Below are 21,843 nucleotides of genomic sequence, written 5' to 3'. Positions count from 1 at the left end.
CCACTGTCTGTGCCCCTTAAAAGCTGCCACTGTGCCCAAACACAGCCACTGTGCCCATCAAAGCTGCCACTGTGCCCATCAAACGCAGCCACTGTGCCCATCAAAGCTGCCACTGTGCCCATCAAACGCTGCCACTGTGCCCATCATGAGGCTAAGTATACAAAACAACATGGCCCACCTCTGCCATGTTCTTCAGACAGTGTGGAGAGGGAGCAGAGCAGAAACACGGCCCTTGATAGCTGGCGCTTCCTTGCTGCTGTGAGTGACACACTGTACTGCACCAGGCCGGCGGCCTCAAGTAAGTCTAACACTGTCTACTTAAGTACGTTCAAGTTGTACAACACACACAGCCACTGTCTGTGCCCCTCAAAAGCTGCCACTGTGCCCAAACACAGCCACTGTGCCCATCAAAGCTGCCACTGTGCCCATCAAAGATGCCACTGTGCCCATCAAACGCAGCCACTGTGCCCATCAAAGCTGCCACTGTGCCCATCAAAAGCTGCCACTGTGCCCATTAAACGCTGCCACTGTGCCCATCAAATGCTGCCACTGTGCCCATCAAACGCTGCCACTGTGCCCATCAAACTTGTGTTATATTGTCCAAACGTTGTGTTAATGTTTAAACACTGATTTTGTTGGAAGTACCAATAAATATAGCCTTTTTGATCATTTGCATTTTTATTCTCGTGCGTGATTGTGTAGGTAGGGCCCCAGTACACTGAATTGCCCGGGGGCCTATAATGCTCTTAAGATGGCCCTGGGCACCATTGAAAAGAAAATGGTTATCTCTTCCACCTAGCAGCCCTAGGGTCTTCAGTTCAAATCCCAACCACAGTATTACCTACTCTGGTTTCCTTCCACACTCCAAAGACATGCTGGTAGATTAATTGGCTCCTGTCTAAATTGACCCTATAATGTGTATGTATGAATGTGACTCGGGGACCTTAGATTGTAAGCTCCTTGAGGGTAGGGACTGATTTGAATAAATGTACAATATATATGTAAAGTGCTGCGGAAATAATTGGCTTAGTGTGAATGGAGCCTTAAGTTGAACCAAAAAAACATGATCATGTATTGATACATTGCAGAACAGGGGCACCACTGATTCACTTTTCTAGTAGAATACTCTTGCACATATTGAAAGGTTTGTTGTCTGAAACAGCTAGATTAGATAAAGACTATGTTTATCTTTAAATAAAATGAACAATGAAAATCCTCTTTGCAGTTTTGAGAAATATTACTTAAAGAGGAACTGCAGTCTTTTAACATAAGTTGTAATAAAAACATCTTTGCCATTCTGAAAGTTTCCTCTAACCACTTTGCATATTATTTTATATGTATTGTGATTCTCTACTTGCCAAATATGCTGCAGAAATCTTCCACCACAAGGTCTGGCTGCAGCCATTTTAACTGTGGGCAGCGGAAGCCACTGCCTGTTCACTTCCTGGATTTCTGTTCTGCTGGCTACCCAGCATGCACTTCCTAGTCTCGTGCCTGTGCAGTAAGCAAACTGTGGTGCACATTGTTGTGGATAAGTTGCCATAGGAATGGCAGCTTCTGTGGAAATTCATGCCCTGTTATGGCAATGTATCAACAACATGGAACACAGAAACAGCTGAGGAAAGTGGACATACTATGCTTGTGTATAGGTGGACAGACTGCTGCCTCCCCCCTCCCAAGTCTTGCAGTGTGCTGCTCTTCCTTCCTCCCCTCCCAGTAATGTGTACTTTGCAGCCATCCTTGGCTCTCCTGTGACTCCCCGCTCCCATTGTTTTGTCTCTGGGACAGCTAGCTAAACCTGCTTATCCCAATAACTGTAGATACCATATTTCTTTGATCTCAGTTTTATTAGAACAAGCCAGATGAAACTACAAAGTAACAGAAATAGACTTCAATAAGTACAATATTTTGCGTACAATACAGCATACACTGCATAAACAACAATATACAGTACAAGATGAGATAATAAAAACTTACTTTTTAAGTTCTCTAAGGGGTGATGACGATAGATTGGGAAAGACATGTTTTGCTTCCTGCAATGTGTTGAAAAGAATGGTGGCTGGTTCACTTCCTGTTAAAATTCTACCCAGAATTCCCTGTTTGCTGACAACTTCCTTAACCTCCCTGGTGGTATGATTATTTCGGATTTTAGGTGCTGAAAGCGGTACAATTATTTTGCATGGAAATTTTACGTTTTATATTGTAGGCCTGTAATTCTTAACAATAACACACTTAAATCTGTCCAAACAAGAGTCTAGTAGATATCCCGGGTATGACGAAGTTTGAAACATAAAAACATAAATTATAATATAATAAATAAATATAAATAATAAAAAAAAAAATATGTAATAATAATATAATACATTTCCCCACGATTCACTATCGCTCAATTCTGCAAGTGTTCTAATTTACTATCGCTGTTTTCTAGCTGGTCTAAAGCCACTTTTGACGTAAAGGGACACTTTTTGGTTGCTATCGACAATCTCCAGTTTCCAGGCAGAAAGAACAGTATATATAACATAAAACTGCATGCAGGGCATGGGCCAAAGCACTGGGGACAAAAGGGATGTGAAATAATTTCATACAGTACTGTAATCTGTAAGATTACAGTACTGTATGTGTTATGGTTTTTACATTTTTTTTAATTTGCCGCAAGGCTCCGCCCCCGTGCGTCGCGACGCTCGCAGGGAACAGAGCCTGGCACACAGAGGCTTCAGAGGAGGACGGAGCCCGCAGACACAGCGGGGGGACATCGCAGGATCCTGGGGACAAGGTAAGTAAAGCCGCACAAGGATCCTGCAATGTAATCCCGAGTGTGGCTCGGGGTTACCGTTAATGGGACTGAAATTTAACCCCGAGCCACACTCGGGAAACCGTCAGGCAGGTTAACTACACATACAATGAAACAAATAAACAGAACTGCAGCAATACCAAAAAGGAACGCTAGATGGAGCCTGCACACCACATATGATTGTCTTAAATAAATTACACATTTTGCATGTAAATGTAACAACACAGGTACAAATAAGGTACAAATAATCAGCAAGACATCTGGTGGACAGAACACCCATCACCTGTGAGAAAACTTTCACTAGAGTGTGAAAAAAAAAGAAACAAGCACTGCTGGGATAGCTGATGTTTCTCTCCCAGGAGTCAGTGCAAATGCAGGAAACCACATTATTAGCCTAGGCATTTTAGCAGCAAAGAAAGAGGAAGTATACCGAATAAGGTATTTACTGCCACCAATTGACAGTTTTTATTTCCAATGACAATACAGCAAGGGCAGAAGGTTTAACCACTTAAGGACCGGAAGGATTTACCCCCTTAATGACCAGGCCATTTTTTGCGATACGGCACTGCCTCGCTTTAACTGACAATTGCGTTAGTACCCAAAAAAAAAAATTTATGTCCTTTTTTTTCCCCATAAATAGAGCTTTTTTTTGGTGGTATTTGTTCATCTCTGTGGTTTTTATTTTTTGCACTATAAACAAAAAAATAATGACAATTTTGAAAAAAAATCAATATTTTTTACTTTTTGCTATAGTAAATATCCCCCCAAAAAATAAAAAAACTCATTTCTTCCTCAGTTTAGGCCAATATGTATTCTTCTACATATTTTGGGTAAAAATCTTTTTGCAAAAAGCAAATATTAAAATCACCCATGATGTCGGCACCCCATCAGCTCTCATGTGCTGCCGCTGCCATTACTTGCTCACCTGTCTTTCTGCCGCATTGAAGAGCTATTTGTCGGTAGCCACAGAGGACAACCAGAGGAGCCGTGCTATATCCATCTAGATCATATGGAATTCATGCTCGTATGACCTTCTGTAATTTAATAGGTCCATCCTGTCTGGTAAGCATACTACATGTGTGTGAGTGGAGAGGACCGCTGTTTCATTCAGAAGGATTGGCTTTAACACAAGATATTTCTCTATTCACATATGGACTTTATTCATTTATTATCATCTGCGCTGCACTGAATTTTGTTTTTTAAAAAGCATATATTGATTGGTTTGCGCAAAAGTTATAGCGTCTACAAAATAGGGGATAGATTTATGGCATTTTTATTATTATTTGTTTTTACTAGTAATGGCGGCGATCAGCGATTTTTAGCGGGACTGCGGCATTGCGGCAGATAGATCGGACACTTTTGACACTTTTTTGGGAGGAGTGACATTTATACAGCGATCAGCGCTATAAAAATGCACTGAGTACTATATAAATTACACTGGCAGGGAAGGGGTTAACACTAGTGGTGATCAAGGGGTTAAATGTGTTCCCTGGGAGGTGTTTCTAACTGTGGGGGCAGTGTACTGACTGGAGGAGGAGAGAGATCTCTGTTCCTGATCACTAGGAACAGACAATCTCTCTCTACTCCCCTGTCAGAATGGGGATCTGTTTGTTTACATTGACAGATCCCCGTTCTTGCCCTCTGTGGAGCGATCGTGGGCGGCCGGCGGACACTGCGTCCGCCAGCCACGCGCATCGGCACCGCGCCCACTGTATCTTTTACACGAACCGACTTACAGCAATGGCAATTCGCGCAATAGAGCCAACCTGCCACAGTATAATGACGGCGGCTGGTTGACAAGTGGTTAATTGAAGGAAAGATGAAAAAATTACTGAAGATCCGCTTTAATATTATTGCTATACCTGTTGGCCATTAGCGTCTACCATGAAGACTGGCAGATAAAAAACTCCCATATTGCTTGCATTTTTTCCCCTGGTTAGTTGATAAAATACACCATTGTTCACCCCCCATCTCATAAGAGTGACTGCTCCCCCTAGTTAAAAGGCTGCATGTGCACAGTGCACTCTCTCCCCCTGTTGTAGCATCACTGAGTTTTGTACTGACAGAGTGCACTATGCATGAGCAGCTTTAGAACTAGGAAAGCACTCACACCTGTGATGCTGCAGGTACCTGCTCAACATCTGCCATGTTCCAGCAAATACCCAGGACAGCAGAAAGTAAAGGATATGGTAGTTGTTCTACCAGGCTTTGGGGGTTTCGCAAATGGCTTGCAGGTATGGCAATTACATTAAGTAAATCTTTTTTAAAAACTGCATGGCCGAGTTCAACCAGCTGGAGCCCATTTACTGCATCATTTTATTCAAAAGGTAACTTGACCTTTAACAGCCCGTTTGTTATCAGACTGCGTTCAATACCACCAATTTTGATGAAACAGCAGTTGATCATGTTAAATATTTACTGCTAGTTGGTTTTGTTTTTCCATAAGAAAAGCTAATACTACAGATAAATATGCACACACAAGGGAAATGTATTTTAGCAGTTGAATTTCTATGTCTGCATTATGTCATGCATAAGCTGAACTATTAAATATTTTAGATTCATTACGCGGAATAAGATTTATGGTACAATATTCCTTAAAAGGGCAAGAGATCAAAATAAATGTTGTATAAAAACATTAACCTTACAATTTTCAGCTGTGTTAATACTTGCAGAAGGAGATTAGTAACAATACTTTGCATGTTAAGCTTAGGCCCCATTCAGACTTGAGCGATTAGGAATCGCAAACAGAATAGGTGAGATTCTGCCCGTGTTTCAAAATCATGGCAAAATGCGCAACACGTGTTTGGGTGCCATGCATCCTACATAGAATCCTTTTGGGGGCGACAAACACGCATAGGGCAGCTCATTCAAGTGAATTGACTGTCCTCAGCGCAACATACAGAATTGCGTGAGAATTGACCAAACAAAATTGCAAGCATGAACGTGCAATGTGACTTTTGTGTTTCATAAGAATATATGTTATAACTAATTTATCTCTGTTTTTATCATGTTGCAGGTGCCTTTGCTTGTAAAATGGTCCCATTTGTTCAGTCTACTGCTATTGTCACTGAAATACTCACAATGACATGTATTGCTGTGGAAAGACATCAGGGAATCATACATCCTCTGAAGATGAAATGGCAATACACAAACAGAAGAGCGTTCACCATGCTAGGTGAGTAATTTTCTGAAATCACAATTATTAGCATATCAGAGATAAAAGTACTGTGCAAAGGTTTTAGGCACTTGTGAAAAAATGCTGTAAAATGAGGATGCTTTGAAAAATAATGCAATAAACAGTTTTTACAGCATCTACCGATTAACAACGTGCAAAGTGCACATACAGAAAGAATAAAACAATATCTAATTAATATTTGATGTGTCCACACTTTGCATTTAATATAAGTTGCTGACTGGAATATGTATATACAGTGGGGACGGAAAGTATTCAGACCCCCTTAACTTTTTCACTCTTTGCTATATTGCAACCATTTGCTAAAATCATTTAAGTTAATTTTTTTCCTCATTAATGTAAACACAGCACCCCATATTGACAGAAAAACACATAATTGTTGACATTTTTGCAGATTTTTAAAAAAAGAAAAACTGAAATATCACATGGTCCTAAGTATTCAGACCCTTTGCTCAGTATTTAGTAGAAGCACCCTTTTGATCCAATACAGCCATGAGTCTTTTTGGGAAAGATGCAACAAGTTTTTCACACCTGGATTTGGGGATCCTCTGCAATTCCTCCTTGCAGATCCTCTCCAGTTCTGTCAGGTTGGATGGTAAACGTTGGTGGACAGCCATTTTTAGGTCTCTCCAGAGATGCTCAATTGGGTTTAAGTCAGGGCTCTGGCTGGGCCATTCAAGAACAGTCACGGAGTTGTTGTGAAGCCACTCCTTCATTATTTTAGCTGTGTGCTTAGGGTCATTGTCTTGTTGGAAGGTAAACCTTCGACCCAGTCTGAGGTCCTGAGCACTCTGGAGAAGGTTTTTGGTCCAGGATATCCCTGTACTTGGCAGCATTAATCTTTCCCTCGATTGCAAGCAGTCGTCCTGTCCCTGCAGCTGAAGAACACCCCCACAGCATGATGCTGCCACCACTATGCTTCACTGTTGGGACTGTATTGGACAGGTGATGAGCAGTGCCTGGTTTTCTCCACACATACCACTTAGAATTAAGGCCAAAAAGTTCTATCTTGGTCTCATCAGACCAGAGAATCTTATTTCTCACCATTTTGGAGTCCTTCAGGTATTTTTTAGCAAACTCCATGTGGGCTTTTATGTGTCTTGCACTGAGGAGAGGCTTCCGTCGGGCCTCTCTGCCATAAAGCCCCGACTGGTGGAGGGCTGCAGTGATGGTTGACTTTCTACAACTTTCTCCCATCTCCCGACTGCATCTCTGGAGCTCAGGCACAGTGATCTTTGGGTTCTTCTTTACCTCTCTCACCAAGGCTCATTTCCCCCGATAGCTCAGTTTGGCCGGATGGCCAGCTCTAGGAAGGGTTCTGGTCGTCCCAAACATCTTCCATTTAAGGATTATGAAGGCCACTGTGCTCTTAGGAACCTTAAGTGCAGCAGAATTTTTTTTGTAACCTTGGCCAGATCTGAGCCTTGCCACAATTCTGTCTCTGAGGTCTCCAGGCAGTTCCTTTGACCTCATGATTCTCATTTGCTCTGACATGCACTGTCAGCAGTAAGGTCTTATATAGACAGGTGTGTGGCTTTCCTAATCAAGTCCAATCAGTATAATCAAACACAGCTGGACTCAAATGAAGGTGTAGAACCATCTCAAGGATGATCAGAAGAAATGGACAGCACCTGAGTTAAATATATGAGTGTCACAGCAAAGGGTCTGAATACTTAGGACCATGTGATATTTCAGTTTTTCTTTTTTAATAAATGTCAACAATTCTGTGTTTTTCTGTCTGTGTGTACATTATTGAGGGAAAAAAATGAACTTAAATAATTTTAGCAAATGGCTGCAATATAAGAGAGTGAAAAATTGAAGGGGGTCTGAATACTTTCCGTCCCCACTGTATATATGTAGCACCCTCTACCATAGGTAGGTGCTAGCATAGGATTTTTTTTGCTAGGGAAACTGTCAGCACAGGTAAATTTACGCAGGCCTATGATTTGAGCTAGGCCTGTCTGTTTTGATCTGGGGGCAGGGAGTGGTTAGTGTAGCAGTGGGTGTGACCACCTGTGCTTCAGTGTTGAGGCGCCTCCCCTGCTTCCAGGTAGAATGTTCTGGAAGAGGGGCAGGGCCTAGAACTGGAGTGGCAGGCAGCTCATGTGGGAGCCCTGACCAATCCCCAATTAGAATTGGCAGAGGACGGGCCTCCTATATAAGCTGAGGTAACAGGCCACTGGGGGGGTTGTCGGCCGGGAGAAGTGGAGAATGGAGTACTAGACACCAGCAGGAGGAGACCCCCATCTGGGCGGGTGCGCCGATCGCAGGAGGAGGCCCGGGGAGAGCTGTGAGGGAACTGCACCATTACACGGTCATTGGTGAAGTCTTCTTCATTACACGGTTATTGATGAGGAAATCCTGGAGCAGAGGGGCAGGTGAAGCTGTCAGAAGGTACGGTCTGGTTAAGTTCTCCATCATGGACTCGGGGCAGAGAAAGGTCAGTGAGTGTACCACAGTAGAAGGCTGGATGTGGAGACATGCCAGGAAGTCTGTGAGGGAACTTCACCTTTACACGGTCATTGGTGAAGTCCTCATCATTACACAGTCATTGATGAGGAGTCCTGGATCAGAGGAGAGACTGTGGGGAATAGTGTCAAATTGATGTGGCCCGAGGACACAGGATTTGCATGCTGGGCTAGCTGGGAACAGTAGTCCACTATTCAGCACAAGCTTTTTTTTTTAACCTACTAGGCCTCCAGGGAGAGGTACTGCAGGCCTCTGGCCTAGTAGCAGCAAGCAATCAGAGTCAGCATTAGAGACTATTCAGAGTGGGTTCTTTTGCATACAGAAGAAGATGTGACAAGAAATTAATGTGCTATAGTATACCGTATATACTCGAGTATAGGTCGTTCCGAGTATAAGTCGAGGCCCTAATTTACCACAAAAAAATGGGAAAAACTTATTGACCCGAGTATAAGACGAGGGTGAGAAATGCAGCAGCTACTGCAAGTGGAAAAAGAGGGTCAACAATGCCCATCTGCAACTGTATACCTCCCTGTGTCCTGTGCATGTATCATGTGTCCTGTGCATATGTGTCCTGTGTATATGTGCATGTGTCATGTGTATATGTACCTGTGTCATGTTCCTGTGTATATCTGCATGTGTATATGTACCTGTGTCCTGTGTATGTATATATGTACCTGTGTGCATGTGTCTGTGTGTGCATCCTACCTGTGTCCTGTGTATGTGTATATGTACCTGTGTGCATGTGTCTGTGTGTGCATCCTACCTGTGTCCTGTGCATCCTCCATGCACTGCTCGGCACCGATCAGCGTGTAGTATTCGGCGGCCATTCACTGTTCAAAAGCCGCGCCTCCTCCTCATCCAAAAAACTCCATTTCCCAGCAGTCAGCGGTCAGCCTATCACAGACATTCTCTCATCCTCATACCACGGACATGGATGAGAGAATGTCTGTGATAGGCTGTACACTGACTGCCTATCACAGACGAGGAGGCGCGGCTTTTGAACAGTGAGAGCCGCTGCCGAGTCTATGCAGCACATGCTGGCCGCCGTCTGCCTGCATGACACGCTGATCATGTAGGCAGACGGCGGTGACTCGTGTATAAGTCGAAGGGGGCACTTTCAGCCCCAAAAAAGGGGCTGAAAAATTCTACTTATACACGAGTATATACGGTAAGTTTGTGCAGGAGGAGAGGATTTCTGGGAACTTCACCCTTACACGGTCATGGGTAAAGTCCTCATCATTTCACGGTCATTGATGAGGAATTTCTGGAAGCAATAGTCTGCAGGAGTTACGCAGAGGAGGAGCAATAGTCTGCATGGTGATGCAGGGAAGAGACTGTAGCTGTTGCACATCATTCCTTCAGGCTCAAACTAAGTTCTAATCTATAAAACCTATAAATATGATGGCAAAGTATTTGATTAGTATTACCAGCTATAATTTTTTATTTCAGCCGGCGGCCTGTTTTTTCTTGAAAGTGGTCTGAGCAGCTCATTAGCCACTGGATCACTTACAGAAGCGGCGGGAAGGGATGTCTCTCCCTCTCCTTCCTCTCACCGGTGTTTATCAGGCTTACCGTTCTCCCTGGAGCGCCCGAGAAATGATCCAACAGTGTGGCTGGCTGGTCACAGAAGCGAACAAAGCAGATCATCTTTGATCACCTCTATGGCCTTGGAGGACCGGAGCAATGCCATGATGTCACTTCCGGGCCAGGGTGGAAGTAAACAATTTTTTTTTTTTTAAAGCAAAAGATCAAAAAATGTTTTTGAGCTTTTGCTTTTAAAGGTAAATAACAGATTTGGGGTCTTTTTGACCACAGATATCTTCATAAAGAGGACCTGTCACCCTTATTTTAATTACAAGGGATGTTTACATTCTTGCGATACGGCACTGCGTTACTTTAACTAACAATTGTGTGGTTGTGCGATGTTGTACCCAAACAAAATTGATGTCCTTTTTTTTCCCACAGATAAAGCTTTCTTTTTGCGGTATTTGATCACCTCTGCGGTTTTTAGATTTTGTGCTATAAACAAAAAAAGAACAACAATTTTGAAAAAAAACCCCAATATTTTTCACTTTCTGCTAAAAAACATATCCAATAAAAAATATGTAAAAAACCTAATTTCTTCATCAATTTAGGCCAATTTGTATTCTGTTACATATTTTTGGAAAAAAAATCCCAATTAGCATATATTGATTGGTTTGCGCAAAAGTTATTGCTTCTACAAACTATGGGATAGATTTAGGGACTTTTCTTTTCTTTCTTTTTCTTTTTTTTTTGCTAGTAATGGTGGTGGTCAGCGATTTTTAGTGGGACTTCAGCATTGCGGAGGACAAATTGGACACTTTTTGGGGACCAGTGACATCAATACAGTGATCAGTGGAGTCAGTTCACACATCTCCGGGATGGCTGCGGAGCGAGTCCTGTACGTCTTCTGGTCTGTTTCAGGTCCGAATTCAGCCAAAACTTCAAACCCAAATCGGACCTTAAACGGTGAACAGGGATGCACCGCAACCCCTGCTGTGAGCCACTCTGCACAGCAGTGTGAACCCAGCCTTAAAACTTGTAAACAAAAAGTGACAGAAAAGGCTTGGTCTCCAAGTGGATACACAGTAAGGGCTAGTTTACACTAGCTTTAGTCTTCTGAAGAGTAGTCCTGTGGTGAATTATTGTTCAGAGGACAGTTGACAGGCAATGAGGAGGTGTTATGTTTTAACCCCTAAAACCCACACCACCACACCACAGACCCATGCATTACAAGCGGTTGGAAGGTGGTTGTGGCTTGGCCCCATTCAGGTGAATGGGTTACATCTAGCAGGTCAAAAGCACAAAAGAGGGCATCAATTTTTCTGTGACGTCATGCCGCGCTGTGTGTACACCCCCACCCATTGGCTTTGCAGCAGTGGGGGTGATTGGGGAGTGGTGGAAACGTGAAACCTGTAACCTGCAAATATCTATATAGGTAGCTGAAATATACATAATTAAGGAGGTTGTACATTCTCCCCCAAAAAAACCTGTAAGACAAAGGCATAATGAGCTAGTATGCATCGCATACTAGCTCATTATGAAATACCTTAGAACGAAGCCCCCGTAGTGGTACTTGCACACCGCTGACATTTTCCCTGGTGTTTCTTCCGGGTTCACGGGCTCCGGCAGTGTGAGTGAGTTTGTTAATTTATTAGAGCCCTTGCACACTGGGGCGGTTTGCAGGCGCTATTGCGCTAATAATAGCGCCTGCAAACCCCCCGAAAGTGCCGCTACTTTCATTCCAGTGTGCAAGCCCCGAGGGCTTGCACACTGGAGCGATGCGCTGGCAGGACGGTAAAAAAAGTCCTGCTAGCAGCATCTTCGGAGCGGTGAAGGAGCGGTGTGTATACCGCTCCTTTACCGCTCCTGCCCATTGAAATCAATGGGACGGCGCGGCTATACCGCCGGCAAAGCGCCTCTGCAGAGGCGCTTTGCGGTGGTATTTAACCCTTTCTCGGCCGCTAGCGGGGGGTAAAACCGCCCCGCTAGCGGCCGCATACCGACGGTAAAACGCCGCTAATAATAGCGGCGTTTTACCGCCGACGCCGCCCCCCGCCCCAGTGTGCAAGGGCTCTAATTAAAAACAAATTATACTCTATCCCTAGGAACTACCCCTCTTCTCCCCATCACCCTCTATGCCATCCCTTTGCCCCTCACCCCATCTACTCTTGTTTCCTCTCCCTGCCTGGGCACGTGCTACTTTATACTTACTCTTGCATGCCCAACTTCCTTCTGTTGCAACCGTTCATCTTGATGCACGTTTTTTGTTTTTTTTGTTAACTTAGTGTATGTAAATGTTAGGTGACCCATACTTTAATTTCTTCATCTCATACACTGACTTCCAAGTTGGACACTTCCAAGGTTACCCTACACCTGTAACCATTTTTTTCTTTGTGCCTTTGTTTAGAAGAAAAACAAATTATACTCGCCGGATTTATAGAATTTATGTTTACTTTCAAAATAAAGATATTGTCAGATTGGCAGAGTGCCCATCAAACTGAGTTTATAGTCAAGCCACACAGGGCTCAGCATAAAACCAGAGGATTGATTTAATAACTTCAGTAATTATGTATACTCAAGCAACTAAAATTCATAATTTACAGGAGTAAATTGAGTGCTGATTGCTAGCTATAATTTCATTTCTTAGAACATTCTCATTCGTTAACAGTTATGTATTAATTTCTGTCCACTTTTGGTCTAAATTCCACTCTTTTATTAGAATTCTTTGGAATATATTGATTATAGTGTTTTTAGTACTGCACAAAGAACAAAGCTACAATATACTGAATGTGTACTAGAAATGTTGTTTAGCATTTCCTAATGCAAAATTACACATTTACTTGGGAAATTGTGAAATAAGTCATTTTCGCTCGCTGAGCCAGTAAGGCAAAATGTGTTGAATAACATTACTTTCCTTTATTTAGAGTTTTTTTTTGTTGAATTTAGGATAGTTTAGTTTATTAAATTGCTTATTTCAATTAGTGTTCTTTGTTGTTTTTTAACTTTTTTTGTTTTCCTTTTTTCTCTGTGTCTAAATTTTCTTTTATGAAAAAACCCTCATAATACTGAGGCTTTTGAGAGACTGTTTTAGGGCACAAGAACAGGTCCAAAAAAGAAGCTTTTATAACCCTTGGGAGCTATTTACAGCCAATCTAATCCTTAAAAAACAGCAAAAATATCTTAAAGTAGAATTCTGATCAAACTAAAAAAAATATATATTTGATGTAGACTTCCTATATCAAAGGATATCCAGTTAATTCTGCCTGTAGAACCGTTAGATAGGTAGGGACTTCCTTTGACTGGGTTCTGTGGACTCATTGCAGTGTTGTTACCCTTGTTATTGCTATAGTCATATTAAGTTAACCGTTAGCATTTTTGATAGACCTATTAGTAAATAGCCATAACCAGTCCTTTCCATCCCTCAAACATTGTCTAGCAGGGTGTCAGAGTATCTATGCATTTAAATGTATGCATTTACCAAAACAAAAGACGAAAAAAAAGATAAATGGAAAAATATAAGCTTTAGATGGACTTTAATTTCACATTTACAGCTGACCCTATTGAATTTCACCAAACCAGTGAATATTCCTGATTTCTGCTGAAATGTAGGGGAAATGAAACTCTCAATTTGACTTATCTAAGCCAAGACGTGGTAAAGGGTACTATTAATAACTAGGGCCAGCTGGTCATACAGTGGTCTATGAGTGTAAATGTTACTTTTGGGGTTAAGAGGTATGGGACCCTAGGCGAAAGGCAGACCATCAAACATGCATATTAAATAATAAAAAAGGAACAAGACACCAACATTGGATCAAATTAGGCCACGGCCCGGTTTATTGGTTTTAAAACAAAATATTTAAGTAATATAATAAAATGTATATCATCAATTGAATTCATCAACAAATACTGATAAATTAAACAACTCTCAGCTCAGCCACTGAGACTCGAGCTACTCAACTTTCAGTTTAACATTTCCTTACATGTCCTCTTTAGCTAAATTAATCTAAAGGGATCCAAGGGATCCACCACATATACCGGCCACAATGGTGGTGGTGGTGGTGGTGGGGGGGGGGGTAGGGAGGGGAGCTCCTTGCAAAATCTTCTTCTCAGGCGACTGGCCAAGAATCCTGTCAGTTTGCCCCTTATAGGCACAAAACCAGCTTCCAGAATGTTCTAAAGGTCATATGATCTTAAATGACCAATTCTAACTCGACTCTCTGACCTTCCAGAAACTTCTTCTATCACATGACCCAAACTGACCAATGAAAAACCTCCTATTATATAACCCTTTAACTTGGCTTATATTGCCGACGCCACAGCCCCAATAAGGCAAAGGGGGGCCTAAAAAGACTAATTCAAATTCAAAAGAAACAAATAGCAGACACATCCACAGAGCAAAGTAAACTTTAGCATAAACAAGTCAGAAAAGGACAAAATCCTTTTAAATAGGACAGAAAACAAATCGGGGGGATTAGGATCAAAGGTCACCCCCATGTGACCAAACAGGAAGTGGAAAAGAGCAAAGGTCACTCCCAAGTGACTAACCAGGAGCAAAGGTCACAGGTCACCAGGAAGAGACAAAACACAAAACAAAGGGAAGAGCCATAAACTACATGTAATTTACCCATGAAGAACTAGAGGCTAAGAGGTTATGAGGTGAAGAATGAGCGGCGTGGGAGCGTGACCTGCCACAAGCACATGTGTACAATATGTTACATAGGAGCATAGGAGACATTTGCACACATAAGTATGTGAATCTAGGACATCATTGAGGATGCAGGTAAGTTCCTTACAAAGAAAATAAGCATTGTGCTAAAAAAAGACAAGGTATAACTTTTTATGTAGTGTTCCTTTGTACTAAAATTTCATAATTATTATAATATTTTAATCTTTTTACAGGTATCGTGTGGTTGATAGCAGCACTTGTTGGTGTACCAATGTGGCATGTACAGCATTTAGAGGTAACATCTTTCTTACCAATAAACTAGAATGTCTTGAGTAATTCCCAGATTATAGTTGACACAGTGGGTTAGAGCTTTAAGATAAGATTTAGATGAAACAATGTGAGGCTGTACAGATCGGTATGGAGAAAGTTTTGATTGGGTTTATTTTGTTCTTTTTAATTTGGTTATGTTGTTAATTATGTTTCTGTAATCGATGTAAGGTTTAATGGTTTAAAAGTAGATGGCTGATGGCATTTATTTTAGAGGGCCATTGGCCTTTTGCTTGCATTAGACACATTCTCCATAAGGCAGCCAAGGCGGCCGCCTGAGGGCGCCAGGAGAGGGGGGCGCCAAAGTCAGGGGTTTCCCAAGAAGTTCTAATGCTGGGGCCGGCCCTCCTCTCATCTTTATGCAGCTCAGTAAACTGACACACGCAGGCTGAGCAGCACAGCCTCGGGCGCTGTTAACCGCTGCCTCCAGTCTCCACTGACTTCCTCAGGTGCAGCACCTCTCCCGAGTTCCGGCTCCGCCTACTTCGCAGGTGCAGGACAGGAAGAACAATGCGGTCTTCGTCAGAGACCAGAGAGCCCTTGGGATCGATGTGGCAGCAAAAAAAATCCCTCCTCCCCCCTGGGCACTAGCAGAGGGACACGAACATCCCCAGTCCAGCAGCACACAGGGAACTGGAGGCCGTGTGAGATGAAGGGGGGGAGGCTGGGAAGGAGCCAAGTGAGACAAGGGGGAGGGGCCAGCAGAAGCTACAGGAGGAGCACAAGTGGCGCAGCAAAGATGAAAGGACTGTAGTATCTGTAGACTGCCAGCACTGTGGATGGTAGGGTAAGCAAGATTGATGCTGCTTATAGCATTATGACTGTCTCTTGTGCCATGTCCACAGACTTTGACCTCCCATCTGACCTCCCATGTGTCATGTCCACAGACTCTGACCTCCCATACGACCTGCCATGTGCTATGTCCACAGACTCTGACCTCCCATGTGCCATGTCCATAGACTTTGACCTCCCATGTGCCATGTCCACAGACTTTGACCTCCTATCTGACCTCCCATGTGTCATGTCTAAAGACTCAGACCTCCCATCTGACCTCCCATGTGCCATGTCCACAGACTTTGACCTCCCATCTGACCTCCCATGTGCCATGTCCACAGACTTTGACCTCCCATCTGACCTCCCATGTGCCATGTCCACAGACTCTGACCTCCCATGTGCCATGTCCGAAGACTCTGACCTCCCATGTGCCATGTCCGCAGACTCTGACCTCTCATGTGCCATGTCCGCAGACTCTGACCTCCCATCTGACCTCCCATGTGCCATGTCCACAGACTTTGACCTCCTATCTGACCTCCCATGTGCCATGTCCACAGACTCTGACCTCCCATCTGACCTCCCATGTGCCATGTCCACAGACTTTGACCTCCCATCTGACCTCCCATGTGCCATGTTCACAGACTCTGACCTTCCATCTGACCTCCCATGTGCCATGTCCGAAGACTCTGACCTCCCATCTGACCTCCCATGTGCCATGTCCACAGACTTTGACCTCCCATCTGACCTCCCATGTGCCATGTTCACAGACTCTGACCTTCCATCTGACCTCCCATGTGCCATGTCCGAAGACTCTGACCTCCCATCTGACCTCCGATGTGCCATGTCCGCAGACTCTGACCTCCCATGTGCCATGTCCACAGATTCTGACCTCCCATGTGCCATGTCCACAGACTTTGACCTCCCATCTGACCTCCGATGAGCCATGTCCACAGACTCTGACCTCCCATCTGACCTCCCATGTGCCATGTCCGAAGACTCTGACCTCCCATCTGACCTCCGATGTGCCATGTCCGCAGACTCTGACCTCCCATGTGCCATGTCCGCAGACTCTGACCTCCCATCTGACCTCCCATGTGCCATGTCCGAAGACTCTGACCTCCCATGTGCCATGTCCGCAGACTCTGACCTCTCGTGTGCCATGTCCGCAGACTCTGACCTCCCATCTGACCTCCCATGTGCCATGTCCACAGACTTTGACCTCCTATCTGACCTCCCATGTGCCATGTCCACAGACTCTGACCTCCCATCTGACCTCCCATGTGCCATGTCCACAGACTTTGACCTCCCATCTGACCTCCCATGTGCCATGTTCACAGACTCTGACCTTCCATCTGACCTCCCATGTGCCATGTCCGAAGACTCTGACCTCCCATCTGACCTCCGATGTGCCATGTCCGCAGACTCTGACCTCCAATGTGCCATGTCCACAGACTCTGACCTCCCATCTGACCTCCCATGTGCCATGTCCACAGACTTTGACCTCCCATCTGACCTCCGATGTGCCATGTCCACAGACTCTGACCTCCCATCTGACCTCCCATGTGCCATGTCCGAAGACTCTGACCTCCCATCTGACCTCCGATGTGCCATGTCCGCAGACTCTGACCTCCCATGTGCCATGTCCGCAGACTCTGACCTCCCATCTGACCTCCCATGTGCCATGTCCACAGACTTTGACCTCCCATCTGACCTCCCATGTGCCATGTCCGCAGACTCTGACCTCCCATGTGCCATGTCCAAAGACTCTGACCTCCCATCCGACCTCCCATGTGCCATGTCCACAGACTTTGACCTCCCATCTGACCTCCCATGTGCCATGTCCGCAGACTCTGACCTCCCATCTGACCTCCCATGTGCCATGTCCACAGACTTTGACCTCCCATCTGACCTCCCATGTGCCATGTCCGCAGACTCTGACCTCCCATCTGACCTCCCATGTGCCATGTCCACAGACTTTGACCTCCCATCTGACCTCCCATGTGCCATGTCCACAGACTCTGACCTCCCATCTGACCTCCCATGTGCCATGTCCACAGACTTTGACCTCCCATCTGACCTCCCATGTGCCATGTCCACAGACTCTGACCTCCCATCTGACCTCCCATGTGCCATGTCCAAAGACTCTGACCTCCCATCTGACCTCCGATGTGCCATGTCCGCAGACTCTGACCTCCCATATGCCATGTCTGCAGACTCTAACCTCCCATCTGACCTCCCATGTGCCATGTCAGCAGACTCTGACCTCCCATGTGCCATGTCCGCATACTCTGACCTCCCATCTGACCTCCCATGTGGCATGCCCGCAGACTCTGACCTCCCATGCGCCATGTCCGCAGACTTTGACCTCCCATGCGCCATGTCCGCAGACTCTGACCTCCCATCTGACCTCCCATGTGCCAAATCCACAGACTCTGACCTCCCATGTGCCAATGTCCGCAGACTCTAACCTCCCATGTGCCATGTCCGCAGACTTTGACCTCCCATGCGCCATGTCCGCAGACTCTGACCTCCCATCTGACCTCCCATGTGCCACATCCACAGACTCTGACCTCCCATGTGCCAATGTCTGCAGACTCTAACCTCCCATGTGCCATGTCAGCAGACTCTGACCTCCCATATGCCATGTCCGCATACTCTGACCTCCCATGTGCCATGTCTGCAGACTCTGACCTCCCATGTGCCATGTCCGCAGACTTTGACCTCCCATGCGCCATGTCCGCAGACTCTGACCTCCCATCTGACCTCCCATGTGCCATATCCACAGACTCTGACCTCCCATGTGCCATGTCCGCAGACTCTGACCTCCCATGTGCCATGTCCGCAGATTTTGACCTCCCATGCACCATGTCCTCAGACTCTGACCTCCCATCTGACCTCCCATGTGCCATATCCACAGACTCTGACCTCCCATGTGCCAATGTCCGCAGACTCTAACCTCCCATCTGACCTCCCATGTGCCATGTCCGCAGACTCTGACCTTCCATCAGACCTCCCATGTGCCATATCCACAGACTCTGACCTCCCATGTGCCATGTCCACAGACTCTGACCTCCCATGTGCCATGTCTGCAGACTTTGACCTCCCATGCGCCATGTCCGCAGACTCTGACCTCCCATCTGACCTCCCATGTGCCACATCCACAGACTCTGACCTCCCATGTGCCAATGTCTGCAGACTCTAACCTCCCATGTGCCATGTCAGCAGACTCTGACCTCCCATGTGCCATGTCCGCATACTCTGACCTCCCATGTGCCATGTCTGCAGACTCTGACCTCCCATGTGCCATGTCCGCAGACTTTGACCTCCCATGCGCCATGTCCGCAGACTCTGACCTCCCATCTGACTTCCCATGTGCCATATCCACAGACTCTGACCTCCCATGTGCCATGTCCGCAGACTCTGACCTCCCATGTGCCATGTCCGCAGATTTTGACCTCCCATGCACCATGTCCGCAGACTCTGACCTCCCATCTGACCTCCCATGTGCCATATCCACAGACTCTGACCTCCCATGTGCCAATGTCCGCAGACTCTAACCTCCCATCTGACCTCCCATGTGCCATGTCCGCAGACTCTGACCTCCCATCAGACCTCTCATGTGCCATATCCATAGACTCTGACCTCCCATGTGCCATGTCCACAGACTCTGACCTCCCATGTGCCATGTCCGCAGATTTTGACCTCCCATGCACCATGTCCGCAGACTCTAACCTCCCATCTGACCTCCCATGTGCCATATCCACAGACTCTGACCTCCCATGTGCCAATGTCCGCAGACTCTAACCTCCCATCTGACCTCCCATGTGCCATGTAAGCAGAATCTGACCTCCCATCTGACCTCCCATGTGCCATGTCTGCAGACTCTGACCTCCCATCTGACCTCCCATGTGCCATGTCTGCAGACTCTGACCTCCCATGTGGCCTCCCATGTGCCATGTCTGCAGACTCTGACTTCCCATTTGACCTCCCATGTGCCATGTCCACAGACTCTGACCTCCCTTGTGCCATGTCCGCAGTCTCTGACCTCCCATGTGCCATGTCCATAGACTCTGACCTCCCATGTGCCATGTATGCAGTCCCTGATTGTCTCTTGTGCCATGTATGCCGTCTCTGATCATCCCATGTGCCATGTATGCAGTCTCTGACCTCCCATGTGCCATTTCCGCAGTCTCTGACCTCCCATATGCCATGTCCTTAATCTCGGATCATCCCATGTGCCATGTATGCAGTCTCTGATTGTCTCTTGTGCCCTATATGCAGTCTCTGATCATCCCATGTGCCATGTATTATGTCTCTGATCATCCCTTTTGCCATGTATTATGTCTCTGGCCATCCCTTGTGCCATGTATGCAGTCTCTAATCATCTCATGTGCCATGTATGCAGTCTCTGATCATCCCTTGTGCCATGTATTATGTCTCTGACCATCCCTTGTGCCATGTATGCAGTCTCTAATCATCTCATGTGCCATGTATGCAGTCTCTGATCATCCCTTGTGCCATGTATTATGTCTCTGATCATCCCATGTGCCATGTATTATGTCTCTGACCATCCCTTGTGCCATGTATGCAGTCTCTAATTATCTCATGTGCCATGTATGCAGTCTCTGATCATCCCTTGTGCCATGTATTATGTCTCTGATCATCCCTTGTGCCATGTATTAGGCCTAGCTCTGAGGAAGGGGGTGCGCCCCCGAAACACGTTAGCTGTACCCCGTGTTCTGTGCATGTCCATGCATTGTTTTTATGGCCTTTTGTCAGTTGCATTTTGTGAGTACCCACTTTTGTATAAAACATTTTTATTATTAAATTTGGTAATGCACTAGGTGTGCGTGCCTTCCATTTCTGTTTTTCCGGTAATGTAACATAGAGGAATTGATTCCAGCCTCCTGAAGCCACTGAATGCCTGCAGGAGAGAAAGAAGGAGAAGTGGGCATTCAGTGGCTGCGGGAGGTGGGGATTGATTCTGCTATATGCCGCCCCCTCCTATTCAGCTGTACATGGGGGCCTCACGGGCCCCTGGAGCATGGGGTTGGGTCGCAAGTGCGACCCTTGCGACCCCTGTAGCTACGCCCCTGGCAAGGTCATAATATGCTACACATACCTGGCATCGGTTGCTTTACTGGTTGTATTACAAATGGCATTTTTTAGATCTACCTCACCTTACACAAAAATAAAAAGTTGTCAGTGATTTATGCTTTTTTTTGATGTTTAACAATCTTCCATGTCAGTGAAATTACATCTAAACAGCATCAGGGATAAGGAGTTATTGATGTATTGATGGAGAGAGCAAGTGCTTCAATATGAAATTATAGGAGATTATTAGGAACGTGCCTATTGTGTATGATACAATTCTGAAGGACCATCAATACAGTTATGCTTCAGCATGTTTGACACGCATCAAAAAGCATAAGAGCAAAGTTACATTTTGTGCACAGAGTGATTATGAAGATTGTGAATCATTATTCTGAATACAGATGCATGGTATCATGGGAAATGCCCATTTACCCAAAGTTAATTAGTTATTCATTAGACTAATAGTTGCATTTGCCACAAATGTAACATCTATCTTTTTAAATGTAAATAATATATTTAATTATTTTAGAAGCATTGTAATCTCTCCTGAATCAAAATTTTGATATTATTGTTTCACTAGACATACAGTAAAAAATATCCAATGAAACACTCAAACAAAATTAATGTAGAAAGGTGTATTAAAAGGGGGATTCAGCCAATTAAAGTTCAATTGGGCTTTAAGAAAAGAGGAAAAGCAACATTTTAGAAAATTGTTTGCCAGATGAAAAAAAATGTTGCTATTATTTTGTTTAGTTTGAATTGGTCAGGGGATCACAACCGTAGTTCTCATATATAGAATATCATAAGCCAGTTAAGAGAATAGTTGCTTAAACTTAACAAGTGAGACAATCAGACTGGGAAGACTGAGATACTATATAATTGCTATATTTAACCACTTAAGCCCCGGACCATTTGGCTGGCCAAAGACCAGAGCACTTTTTGCGATTCGGCACTGCGTCGCTTTAACTGAGAATTGCGCGGTCGTGCGACGTGGCTCCCAAACAA

General features: G+C 45.1%; 1 protein-coding gene across 1 annotated transcript in view; it reads left to right on the top strand.

Annotated features, from left to right (window-relative positions):
• Nucleotides 1-21,843, top strand: part of QRFPR (pyroglutamylated RFamide peptide receptor) — a 118,165-nt gene that overhangs the window by 34,957 nt on the left and 61,365 nt on the right. The window contains exons 2-3 of the mRNA XM_073603419.1: nt 5,808-5,966; nt 14,877-14,938. Coding sequence (XP_073459520.1) covers nt 5,808-5,966; nt 14,877-14,938 — 221 coding nt within the window. The remainder of the gene's footprint in view (nt 1-5,807; nt 5,967-14,876; nt 14,939-21,843) is intronic.

This window comes from Aquarana catesbeiana, linkage group LG01 (assembly GCF_042186555.1).
Source record: "Aquarana catesbeiana isolate 2022-GZ linkage group LG01, ASM4218655v1, whole genome shotgun sequence".
Classification (NCBI taxonomy): Eukaryota; Metazoa; Chordata; class Amphibia; order Anura; family Ranidae; genus Aquarana; species Aquarana catesbeiana.
Note: the sequence above shows the minus strand (reverse complement) of the source record. Positions and strands in the feature narration are given on the sequence as shown.